The sequence below is a fragment of the Microcaecilia unicolor genome, chromosome 1, assembly GCF_901765095.1.
Source record: "Microcaecilia unicolor chromosome 1, aMicUni1.1, whole genome shotgun sequence".
Classification (NCBI taxonomy): Eukaryota; Metazoa; Chordata; class Amphibia; order Gymnophiona; family Siphonopidae; genus Microcaecilia; species Microcaecilia unicolor.
This window is the reverse complement of record NC_044031.1, coordinates 426,468,676-426,481,808: the sequence shown is the minus strand read 5'-3', so window position 1 is coordinate 426,481,808 and position 13,133 is coordinate 426,468,676. Positions and strand designations below refer to the sequence as shown.

The 13,133-nt window shown below is 45.3% G+C and overlaps 1 protein-coding gene across 3 annotated transcripts in view; it reads right to left on the bottom strand.

Annotated features, from left to right (window-relative positions):
* Positions 1-13,133, bottom strand: part of CTDP1 (CTD phosphatase subunit 1) — a 360,755-nt gene that overhangs the window by 259,012 nt on the left and 88,610 nt on the right. For all 3 annotated transcript variants that reach the window (XM_030211931.1, XM_030211947.1, XM_030211939.1), the window contains exon 6: positions 10,871-10,961. In XM_030211931.1, the coding sequence (XP_030067791.1) occupies positions 10,871-10,961 (91 nt within the window). The remainder of the gene's footprint in view (positions 1-10,870; positions 10,962-13,133) is intronic.

Sequence of the window (13,133 nt, the reverse complement as noted above, 5' to 3'; positions counted from 1 at the left end):
AGAGGCGTCCGTCGTGACGACAATCCACTTCGGGGTCACCAGAGGCATTCCTGCAGACAACTTGTCTGTCTGCGTCCACCAGCTCAGCGCCTTGCGCACTGCTGGGTCCAAGGGAAGGCGCACAGCATAATCCTCCGACATCGGAGTCCAGCGCTGCAGCAGAGAGTGTTGTAGTGGTCTCATATGAGCCCTGGCCCAGGGCACTACTTCCATCGTGGCCGTCATAGAGCCCAACAGCTGCACATAGTCCCAAGCCCGAAGAGAAGAGGCTACTAGGAACTGGTCCACCTGAGCCTGAAGCTTGGCAATCCGATTGTCTGGCAGGAACACTCTGCCCACTTGGGTGTCGAATCGAACTCCCAGATACTCCAGGGACTGAGTTGGGCGCAGCTGGCTTTTCTCCCAGTTGATGATCCACCCCAGGGAGCTCAAAAGAACAACCACCCGGTTCACAGCTTTGCCGCACTCTGCATAAGAGGGGGCTCGGATCAACCAGTCGTCCAGATAAGGATGGACTTGTACTCCTTCCTTCCTCAGGAAGGCCGCGATGACCACCATTACTTTGGAGAAGGTCCGCGGAGCAGTAGCCAACCCGAAAGGGAGGGCTCTGAACTGGAAGTGTCGGCCCAGGACTGCAAAACGCAGAAAGCGTTGATGAGGAGGCCAGATGGGAATATGCAAGTACGCTTCCTTGATGTCCAAGGATGCCAGGTACTCCCCTGCCTTCACTGTCGCTATAACAGAGCGGAGAGTCTCCATGCGAAAGTGCCGAACTTTCAAGGCCCGATTGACCCCTTTGAGGTCGAGGATAGGCCGTACAGAACCTCCTTTCTTTGGTACCACAAAGTAAATGGAGTAACGTCCCTTGCCAAGCTGATTTTCTGGCACCGGAACGACCACACCCAGGCGGATCAGATTGTCCAAGGTCTGCTGCACTGCCACAGCTTTGACCGGAGACTTGCAGGGAGAGAGTACAAACCCGTCTCTTAAGGGTCGGCAGAACTCTAGCTTGTAGCCGTCTCTGATGACTTCCAGCACCCAAGCGTCTGAAGTTATTGTGGTCCACTCGCCCAGAAACGAGGACAGCCGTCCTCCAATCTGCACTGGGGCGTGGACCAAGGCCCCGTCATTGGGTACGAGACCCTGGGGGAGGACCGGAGGGAGCACCTCCGGGACGGCGGTCTCTGCGAAATGAATGCTGCTTGGGGGAGAAGTTCCTCTTGAAGGAAGAGGAGGCAGAAGAGCCCGACCTGCCCGGGCGGTACCGACGGGCTTCCTGAAACCGTCCTCTGGAGGTACCGGGGCGAGTACTAGCCCGAGCCCTGACCTCTGGTAACTTCTTGCCCTTATACGTGCCGAGATCGGTCACGATTTTGTCCAGCTCGACCCCAAAGAGCAGCTTGCCTTTAAAAGGCAATCTAGCCAGGCGGGATTTAGAGGCGTGGTCAGCAGACCAATGCTTCAGCCAAAGCCACCGCCACGCAGAGATTGTCTGAGCCATGCCTTTAGCTGAGGCCCTCAAGACATCATACAGCAAGTCTGCCAAATAGGCCAAGCCCGATTCCAGGGCCGGCCAATCAGCCCTCAAGGAATGATCCGAGGGGGAAGCCCGCTGCACCATAGTCAGGCACGCCCTGGCCACATAGGAGCCGCAAACTGAGGCCTGCAAACTTAACGCAGCCGCCTCAAAGGACGACCTTAAGGCCGCCTCCAATCTTCTGTCTTGGGCGTCCTTTAGGGCCGTGCCACCTTCCACCGGCAACGCCGTTTTCTTAGTCACCGCAGTGATTAAAGAATCCACGGTAGGCCACAGATAGGCCTCACGTTCACTTTCAGGCAAAGGATAGAGGCGGGACATAGCCCTAGCCATTTTAAGGCTCGCTTCCGGGACATCCCATTGAGCCGAAATTAAGGTGTGCATGGCATCATGCACGTGGAAGGTTCTAGGCGGGCGCTTCGTCCCCAGCATAATGGCAGAGCCAACAGGGGCTGAGGGAGAGACGTCCTCCGGAGAGGAAATCTTCAAAATGCCCATGGCCTGCACTAACAGGTTGGGCAAATCCTCTGAGCTAAAGAGCCGCGCTGCAGAGGGGTCATCCGCTCCATCCGAGCGGGGATCCGTCTCCTCCAAGGAATCCGCAAAGGACCGTTGGGAGAACTCAGAAACGCTGCCCTCATCTACATCGGAGGAGACAAAGTCCTCCAAGGCCTGGGAATCAACCCGAGGGCGTTTACCTCCGGGGGCCTCAACCTCTTTACCAGACGAGGGAGCAGGGGCAGCGTTTTGCATAAGGAAGGCCTGATGCAGCAGCAAAACAAACTCGGGGGAGAAACCCCCCAGACTGTGCACTTCCGCAGCCTGGGCTACAGCCCTAGACGCACCCTCAACCGGCGCTCGCAAGAGCGGGGGAGAGACATGCTGCGCATCCAAGATGGCGTCCGGCGCGACACTCCGCGAAGGAGCCGCGCGGGAAGAACGGCGCTTAACTTTAGCCACTTTTGTGCCGTCGCCCAAATTAAGGGCGTTCATGGCATTAATGTCTCCCACCTCAAGGGCGGCCCAAGAAGAAGCCGTCCGAGCCGCATGGCCGGCCAAGATGGCGGAGGCGAGCAGCGGGGGATGGGCGTTTATGGCGGGAAAAACCGCCACACCGGAGGAAGGACCGGGACACTCATCGGTCACGAAACTGTCACCCAACAAGGGCGAATCAGACTTTAAGACCCCCGCATCCCCTCTAGAAGCGCACACGCGATCCGGGGAGCGACTCTTTGCGCCCTCGCCCTCCGACGCCATAGGCCACGTGGAGATCAATCGGGGAACCCCCTGCCCGCTATAAAAAGGTAAAAATTACCTGCTTTCCGCTCCGAGCTGTAACGACCTGGTGTCCCAGTGAGTAGCTGCAATAAACGTTTAAATAAACGTCGAAATAAACGCCTTTAAGGACGTTCAAAATTTTTTTTTTTTTTTTAACGGAGCCAGCGGTAGGGGGGAGAAAAGGAGGGACCTGGCGCCACCAGGTTTGCACTTGCTCAAGAAGAGCCCTCAACCCCAGGCACTCAACAAAACCTAAAAATTAGGCTTGGAGGCCTAGCCAGAGCTGCTGCTGTGTGTGACCACCACCTGCTGAGATAGAGAACATACTGAGGAGTTTCCGGCAGCACATGACCACAAATAGGGAGGCAAAAGTTTGCTCTCTATCTCCACCTGCTGGTAGATGGACACAACCCACCAGTCTATGGATTGATCAGCATGATGATATGGAAAAGAAATTACTACATCAGCAGCAAGAATGAAGGAGCAAGAAGTAGAAAGGGGTTATGTTGCAGAAATTCAGCAAAACCTCCTCCCAGTGACCTGAAAGCCAGTGGAGCAAAGAACTGAGTAGTATGTATATATTTTGTTACAAATATGTCCCAAAACAGAAATGTTAAATCAAGCTGCTTTCTAGTCTTAGATTAGAGGTAAGTGTATTCCATAGTGTAGAAAGATATGAGGGCAGAATTTACAATTAGAGGCCTTGTGGTCAGGTCATAGGCACAGCAAGCACCAGTTGCGAGAGTCTGGTCACAGACATGACTTTGCTACACCGAGAACATTTCATAAAACCATTGGGATTTTGGGGGGACATCGAAGGAAAAACAGCGGCAGCAAAATCAAATGGCTCAATTTTGGAAGGGAAAGGGGGAACAAATCACAGCTGGAGCGTTCAGGCCTAAGACTGTCTTTTCTTCAGTTCAATTGTGAAGCACTGCGTACGACTGGTAGCACTATAGAAATGATTTGTAGTAGTAGTAGTAAGCAGGCCAGGGAGCCACAGAAAAGAAAAAAAAAAAAGGGAAACGTAAAGATGCTTAAAACAAAACTAAGAAGGAAGGCAGAGGAAAAGAGAATAAAAAGCAGTCCTGTGCCACTACAAGAAACCACAAAAAGGCAGAGAGGCCGGAAAAGAGAGCATTCATGTGTAGTCAGTGCTTTCACAGGCTTCTAGAACTTTTTCTGAATGCTGAGCAGCACCTGTGCCAGTCAAATGATGTCACTTATTCATCGGTAATGGGTAATAGGTAGTCCTGCTTGTCCCCAGAGAAAATCAGAATCTGGGTAATCTTCCAGGCCACGTTGTAAGATTCCCATCCCAAACACAGTAGAGGAGATGGTATGTCCAGCAGAGATACTATTCACCTTGAGACAAGTGAGGCTCTCTCTGCACAGGGAAAATTATCCATGGATTTAGACGCTTATGTTGTGCCTGGTTCCTTATACTGGATTAGTGAAAGACCTTCTGTAGAAAAATGTTATCAGTTGCCTTCAGTGAAACCCAGGTCAAGACAGGCTTAGAGCTCAGAACTAGGCCTCCAAAAATCAAAGACCATGTCTGAGTCAGATAATGTCACTGTGACAAAATGCTGAATTAAGCAGCTGAGAAGCTGACAGAGGAAGACAGAATCTGTTCTCAAAATAACAGGTGGACAAGACAATACCAAGAGCTTGCGAGCAAAGATGTTTTGGGCAAAGGCAGATAACAGTAGGTCATAAGAACATCCAGGAGGGCTGAAGGGGGCTGAAGGAGGACTTGAAAGCATGTGAACTCATTATTAACAAATATGTTGATACTTGGAACTTGGAAACATGTGAAGTCATAATTATCAACTGATAATATGCAAAGACTGACAGTGGGAAAATGAAAACCTAATAGGGATCAATGATACAAAAAATGTATTTAAAGGCTAGTAGCTAAGGCATTGCCCCGGAGACTACAAAAGATGCTGACGGCACCCGTTGTGTGTCATGGAGCTCTGCACTCCCAATATGAGAAACGAGTGTCTGATATATGCCCTGTGATGATTTTGTACTAAACTGGCTTTTGGTAAGTGAGCTAATAAACTGACAGCTACTGTCTCATGTTTACAGAATCCCTGTGTCCTTCTGTTTCTGGAGGTCCTTAGTGCCTAGGCTGGATAGATTAGTCTGGGACTATGTGAGGTCTGCTAGGTAATTAAACAGTCAGACAGGGGGCACATAAATCATTGGGAGGATAAATTCACATCACAGAAATTCCTCATAAAATCATTAAACATCTTTTGTGCAAACAAGGGTGGCTGCAATGGTAGATGAAGACATCTCAACTTAATGTGATCAGAACCAGAGTAGATGGCAGTGGACTGATTGTTGCATTGCAGATGGTCAGTCCAGATATCTGCTCTATGACTGTAAAACAAGAATTTTGAATATGTTCTGTGCTGGACAATTGATATGCAATCATTTCTACACTGTACTGGAATAGTCACAATCTTCCTGGTGTGCAGTATAAATTTATTTGCTGGGAGGCAGCCACACAGGTCAATACTAAAGTTTTAGGTGGCACTGATAGTACAGAAGACACCTGCACTAGTTTACACTGAAAGGCTATTTTCTAAAGACCCTCTGTGTTGAGATGCTGGTGCTTTTCCAGTACTTCGAGGGCAGCTTTAAAATTTCCTTAAATTCAGGCCTGTACAAGTGTGTTCAAGACAACAATGGAAGACTCAAATGAGACTTGCATTTGTGGGGTTTTTTTTTTTTTTTTGTAAGATCCCTGGCACTGCTCCTTTTTGGTTGGACTGTTAAAGTCACTAAGCATGAAGTAGAGGAAACATCCACAGAGCTGTATCTAGTGAAGTATGCAGACAGTTAATCACAACGCAAAAGACATTCTCCCATCCCTCTGTGCAAACCAGTGGCATAGCCAGAAAGCCAATTTTGGGTGGGCCTGAGCTCAAAATGGGTGGACACAAAATTTTATCTCTGCTTCCACTCCCCCCCCCCCCCCCTTCCACTTTCCACCCGTCCCCCAGAATCTCCCAACTCAAAATATAAGTAACTTTAGCTAATGATAATCCCCAAGGTCTGTCAGCTGAAGACTTACTCCCAAGGCAGCCAGAACTCCCTTTTACCAAGCTTGGCAGACAGCACAAACATCCATGAGCCACTGATGACAGCACCCCACACATGCTTAGCTGTCGGTAATTCAAGGACGCTTGGTAGAAGGGAGTTCTGGCCGCCTTTGGAGGAGGTCGTCAGCTGGCAGTGATCACCAAATACAAAACAAGGGATCACACATTAGACATAAAAATATGCAGACAAAAACTGAACTGGGAACTCCAAGAAGTTAAACTCAGCATGCACTGCAACACTGGAGAAATAAAAAGGGAAATGCAATTCAAAGAGATCTGCTATGTACATTTCTCAAAGCTAACATATTTCAGTTAATTTAAAAATAAAATTATATTTTTTTCTACTTTGGTTGTCTGGACGTTGGTTCCAGTTTCTCTTTTCTGCTTTCCTGTCTGTCCTCTGCTAATTCTTCTTCAAACGGTTGCTGTCCATTTGTCTTTTCTCCTCCCTTCTGTCTTGTTCCGTTCCCTCACTATACCTACCTCTGACATATTGATCTTTCCTTGTTGGCTCCTTCCTCTGATTTTCTTTTCTGCCTCTCTGTCCACTCAAATTTCACCCTCTCTCTCACCCTTTCTCTTTTTACTTTTCAGCTACTTGGGGAAAATTCACTGCTTATTTCTGGGATAAGCAGCATAAAATGTAGTGAGCTTTTTTGGGATCTTGCCAGGTATTTGTGACCTGGATTGGCCACTGTTGGAAACGGGATGCTGGGCTTGATGGGCCTTTGGTCTGTCCCAGTATGGCAATACTTATGTACCTATTAAACTTCCATCTCCTTCTCTAACCCATTCCCCATCTCACTCCCTCCCCAGCCTTCCATTCTCTTTTCATCTTTAATCTACTCCCCCATAACCATATTTCTACCCCCTGTAATCACAACACTCCTCTTATTCATTCCCCCCACCCTAGCCTCGTCCACATAATTCCACTATTCCCAGCATCTCCCTCCCTTCACCAACCATTCCCAGCATCTACTTCCTCTCTCCTCCCCACCCTCATAGACTGATATTTCTCTGTCCCTTCCACTCCACACCCCCCTCAACTTCCTGTCCCTTTACTCTTCCCTACCTTGTGGTCCAGCACTTCTTCATCTCTTCCACTACTACTACTATTTAGCATTTCTATAGCGCTACAAGGCATACGCAGCGCTGCACAAACATAGAAGAAAGACAGTCCCTGCTCAAAGAGCTTACAATCTAATAGACAAAAAATAAATAAAGTAAGCAAATCAAATCAATTAATGTGAACGGGAAGGAAGAGAGGAGGGTAGGTGGAGGCGAGTGGTTACGAGTCAAAAGCAATGTTAAAGAGGTGGGCTTTCAGTCTAGATTTAAAGGTGGCCAAGGATGGGGCAAGACGTAGGGGCTCAGGAAGTTTATTCCAGGCGTAGGGTGCAGCGAGACAAAAGGCGCGAAGTCTGGAGTTGGCAATAGTGGAGAAGGGAGCAGATAAGAAGGATTTATCCATTGTCCAGAATCTCTCCCTCAATCCCTTCTGCCCCTGGATCCAACATTTCCCTCTTTCTCCCTCCCTCTCATCCACCACACTCTCCCCCCAATACCCTTCTCTTGCACCCTAGGTGCAAAATCTCTCCCTCTGTTCCCTCCACTGTCATCTCCAATATTTCTGTTCCCTACACTGTCAGATCCAATATTTCTGCCTCTTCATCCCTCATACAGCATCTCTCCTTCCCTCTCACCCACTGTCATGTCAAACATTTCTCCCTCTCTTGCCCCCTCCCCTCCCTCCAACCTGACCCTCCCCTATCCAACTGTCCCTTCTCCCCTCCCTCCCACCTCCACACCAACAATTCTCCCTCTCTCTTCCCTTCCTTCCTCCCTCCCATTGTCCAACCTTTCCCTACTAGATCCCCAATTAGGATCCCCCTAACTTAACAAGTGTCTCTCTTAAAAGGGTTGCCAGCAGCTATAGCAATTCCTACATGCTGCCTGCGGCTGACCCCAAAACTTTCCATCTGCCATTTTTTGCCCAAGCAGAAATAGAAAGTTGCATCGGGGGGGGGGGGGGGGGGGGGGGGGGGGAGCAGCAGAAGGATGACTTCTGGGTCAGCAGTAGGTAGTATGTAGGAATTGCAGCTGCTGATCCTTTTGAGAAGCTTGATAAGTGAGGGAGAGGGGGAGATGCAGGACCACGGGACCTTCTATAGCCGAGCCCAGCTTGCCAAGTCGGCTGTCAAGTGTGTACTGCTGCTGGATAGGCCTAAGCCCAAAGTGGGTGGGCCTAGGCCCGCCTTTGGCTATGCCCCTAGTGCAGGCAAGAGCCTCTTTTCCACTTCATGATGGCTGACAAGTCAATTGAAATGAGACTTTTTAGCTCAAGGACAAAATTCAAATATAGACTTCACCTATGACTTTTTACGAGAAAAATACAAACGATAAATAAAATTTAATTTTAAATAAAAAAAAAAAGCCTCTCCAGTAACAGGAGAGGTTTGTTTTTACATTTGTTTGTCAGAACAAACTGAGGAAACCATTTAATGTAGGGCCTCAGATACTTAAAACTTTACACTTAGTTCTGAGCTCTGGGAGAGTTGTCCCATCCTGGTGCCATGTGATGTCACCCACCTGTGGGCCTGATTCAGTCTTACTTGTGTGGTCAATTCAGTCTTGCTCGTGAATGGAAAGCATTAGGCAATTCTGGTCGGGAGGGATTTTTAACTAGAGTAGGATATTGTCTATGCTACAAAAATCCTACGATTTTGCTCAATTATAATGCAAGAATTCTAACCCAAAATAACCACTGCTCCTTGATTTTCACACCTACTTTTCCACTACTGTCAATCTGTCTTTAAATATGTCTTCTGAGCTATTATACACACGCTAAAACCCAAAACACTAAAAGTAATTCAATTACTACTATTCCTCTCAAAGATGCTCTACAGAAATTCCCAACTTTTTTATTTATTGCATTTGTATCCCACATTTTCCCCACAGTAGGCAGGTTCAATGTGGCTTACATATTGCTAAAAAGGCGGTTACAAAATTTAGATTTGTAGAAGTCTAGTACATAATACAGAAGTACAATAAACGCTTAGCTTGATATATTAGCATATTGTGAGAGAGGTTAATATTATTGTTTGCCATTTCTGAACTTTTCATGATGTATGTGGGTATGGGATTAGGTAGATCCACGGGGGAAAGACTTCTTGAAAAAATGTGTTTTCAGGTTTTTTCTCAATTGTAGGTAGCCTTCTGTGAGTTTCAGATCTTTGGGTATTGAGTTCCAAAGTTTTGTGCCTATAAAGGAGAGGCTGGTGGCATGAGAAGATTTGTATTTTATACCTTTGCAATTGGGGTGGTGAAGGGTTAGGTAGGTTCTTGCTGTTCTCGTCACGTTTCTTAATGGTAGATCAATAAGTTCTGTCATGTAATCTGGTGCGAGTTCGTAGATTCTGCATATTTTGAATGTTATGCGAGCGTTAATATGAAGCCAATGTAAGCGTTTTAGGAGGGGTTTTGCGCTTTGGAAGCATGTTTTTCCGAAGATGAGTTTTGTGCTGTCTGTAGTTTTCTTATGATTTGATCTTTGCAGCCTACGTAAATACTATTGCAGTAGTCTACATGGGTTAGCACCATGGTTTGGATCATGTTACGGAATGAATCCCTGGGAAAGTAAGGTTTTATACGTTTGAGCTTCCACATAGTGTGGAACATTTTCATGGTCGTGTTCTTAGCTTGGCTTTCTAGTGTTAGGTTGCGGTCAATTGTTATTCCTAAGATTTTCAAGTGGTCTGAGATTGGGAGGGATGAACCCTGTATGTTAATTGCAGAGGGAGGAACATTATTGTATTGGGACGAGAGAATAATACATTGGGTTTTATCTCTATTGAGTTTTAACTTGAATGCCAATGCCCAGGATTCCATGTTCATGCTGTTTATTATTTTCTTGGTGATTTCTGTGGGGTTCTGTTTGAAGGGAATACAGCAGTGATGTTATCTGCATAGAGAAATGGATTGAGACCTTGTTTGGATAGAGATTTAGCCAGTGGTGTCATCATTAGGCTGAATAATATAGGTGAGAGTAATGATCCTTGTGGTACTCCACATTCCGCTTTACAAGGTGGAGATATATCTGAGTTTGATTTGACTTGGTATATTCTGATATCAGAAATCCCTTGATCCAGGAGACTACTTTTCCTGTAATTTCTATCTTGTTAAGGATTCTCAGTAGTTTTTTTGGTTTTTGCTTACGTGGACCCTTTAACATCCAAAACCTTCGGGGACCTTAGTCCATCCCCACTACGGTTCCTTTCTTCTCAGTTGCCAAGCCTATATCTATGTGTATTCTATCTCTTTTGCCATTCTGTCGCCACCAGTCTCTCTCCGCCATCACCCAGCCTGTCTCCAACTAGTTCCAACCAGTCTCTGTCTTGCTGCCCCAAACCAGCCTCTATTCTTCTCTCCAGTCAGTTCCCACAGGTCAACAAGTCTCCCTCTCTCCCTTTAGCTAGCCCCCCACCACTAGTACCTCTCTCTTCTCATTTGCTACACTATTGTTCCCAGGCCCTGCATATGCTAGTCCTGGCCTCTATGGCTGTCCAACCCCACTGCTGGCCCCACACCTGCAATCGCTTCTGCTTTGACTGCAGAGTCACCATTGATCCCACCCTCATTGCCGCTATTGCTTCCAGTACACACAGCCAACTGCAAGCCCACCCCATTGCACCCACTGTTCCTACCATCAGATCAGCCACCGATGATCCTGCCACTACTAAAACCTCTATTTTGCTTTAACGAACTACAGCAGCATGAAAAAACACTTTCTCTCCATGTCCTACCGACCCCCTGTAATGGTCTCATAGACCCCTATGGGGGGTCTATGTAACACAGGTTGGGACTCATTGTTCTGTAATGAGTCTAGCACACACATTTATCTATCTGTTTACTCTTACAAAATCACAGTAATTACACATACCTGAGGTTCCCCGTTTTAGAAAATGGATCAATACATTCATCTCGTGACAATATTCGATGTGAAAAAAGCTTTTTCTCAGGGTCCAAAAATCCTTAAAAAAGAAATTTCAGTAAGAATTGTATTCAAATATATATGCTCCAAAGTAAATTTATGATTAATATCTGTTTTTACCTTCTCACAAGCTCTTTGTTGACATCTATGTAATTTGTGTTAACTTTTAAAGGAGCAGCTAAAGAAGGATATCATCATATGAGTTTTCTTGGACACAAAAGAGCTTTTCTTCAAATGAGGCCCATGGACCTTTTTTTTTTTTTTTTTTTTTACTCAAAAACTTTACTAAATGTTTTTACTGTTTTTTTTTTTAAGTTGTTCCCATTTTCACACTGATAAAAAATACATATTGCTAGGTGATCTAGTCTAATTTAGATTTTACTTAAATTTTATAGAAATCCACATACTGTTGAGTATATAGTTTATATTGAATTCCTTACAGAAATAGAGAGAGTAAGTCATGGCACATTAACTGGTGACAAATAGGTTCATAGATTCATAAAGACCAACCAGTGAGCGCCTCTGTTAAAACTGAGTTCTGATATTCACCACTGGAGCGTGATCCAATATGAAGGTGGTAAACAAATTGTGGTAGAAAGACTAAGCATACAGATTCTATTGGAATTTGATATCCCATTGTGTTTTTCTCATTTTGAGATGGGTAAAAGGCATAGACTATAGTAGCCATATGGACTAATATCTGCAAGCAAGTTTTGGTCATGACTACCTGGGAGATACAAGGCATTTCTTCAAATGTGCTCAATTACCAAGCTCATGAGTAAAAGATAACTTTTTCTATCCACAATGGTGCTACAACGTTCCTTAACTACTACTACTACTACTTAACATTTCTAAAGCGCTACTAGGGTTACGCAGCGCTGTACAATTTAACATGGAAGGACAGTCCCTGCTCAAGGAGCTTACAATCTAAAAGACAGGTGTACAATCTAAAGACAAGTGTACAATCTAAAAGACAAGTGTAGAGTCGATCTGATAGGGCTTACTATATTTCTCGAAAGGTTAGGTCACTGTTTATCCCTAAATCCTGCTGGAAAAATATATACTGAACCAAACCAAAAAAAAAGTATCAACAAGATGTCCTTCCTTCAATTTTCTGTTTCTCTCCTGCCTGATATCACTAAGTAGGCAGTTTGTATTAATTTTTCAACAAAATAGGTACATTAGAAATTATACATTTGTATGGAATATTAAGCTAATTATGCTAATTCACTAATAATTTAACAAAAGTTGCTTTTGACCGACACTCTCAAAAATTCATATAGTCTCTTACATTGAGTGAAATGCAACCTAAAATTCAGCAGAAAAGCCAGTGAATGTCTGTGCATCTCAGAGAGAGAGAGAGAGCAAATTCCCATGTTTTGCCGAGTCTTATGGTGACCCCATTATTTAAAAAATCTATATAAAATATCCTTATGGAAGCCACTACAATTTTAATATGGCAAAGACAAAAATATATTCATACTGGCTGCACATCATCCAGGATAAGTTTAAGTACTAGGGCTAATGTTGGTAGCAGTGACAGTGCAAATGAAAGTAACCTCCCTGCTGAAGCATGATGAACTTGTTCATGGACCCTTTGGAGCAGGAGACATACCACAAAAACGTTAATGAAAAATTACAAGACAACAATTTAATGGGACCCAGCGGATGAAGAGATGATGATAAACTACTATCTTTATATTTTAAAAAAAGAGGGTAGGCAAAGTATTTATTTTAGATTTTTTGCTCACACCTTTTTCAGTAGTAGCTCAAGGTGAGTTACATTCAGGTACACTGGATATTTCTCTGTCCCTGAAGGGCTCACAATCTAAGTTTGTACTTGAGGCAATGGAGGGTTAAGTGACTTGCCCAAGATCACAAGGAGCAGCAGCAGGATTTGAACCAGCCACCTCTGGATTGCAAGACCAGTGCTCTAACCACTCCTCCACTCTGTGTATGATCAATGCTGGAAAAAAACAAGACTATTTGTCAGAGAAACTGAAAAAAAAAAAAAGAGCAATGGATGGACATTTGAGAGCTTAATTTTAAAAATCAAAGTAGTAAGTAGGCAATAACATCTTAAAACAACCAAGGACAGGGCTGACAGGCAGCACCATGGTACCACCTGGGCGTCCAATGTCAGAGCGAGAGGACCTTAGAGTAACTTATCATCAGCTGCTTCATTATCCTCTGGGGAACCATCCCACCCTCC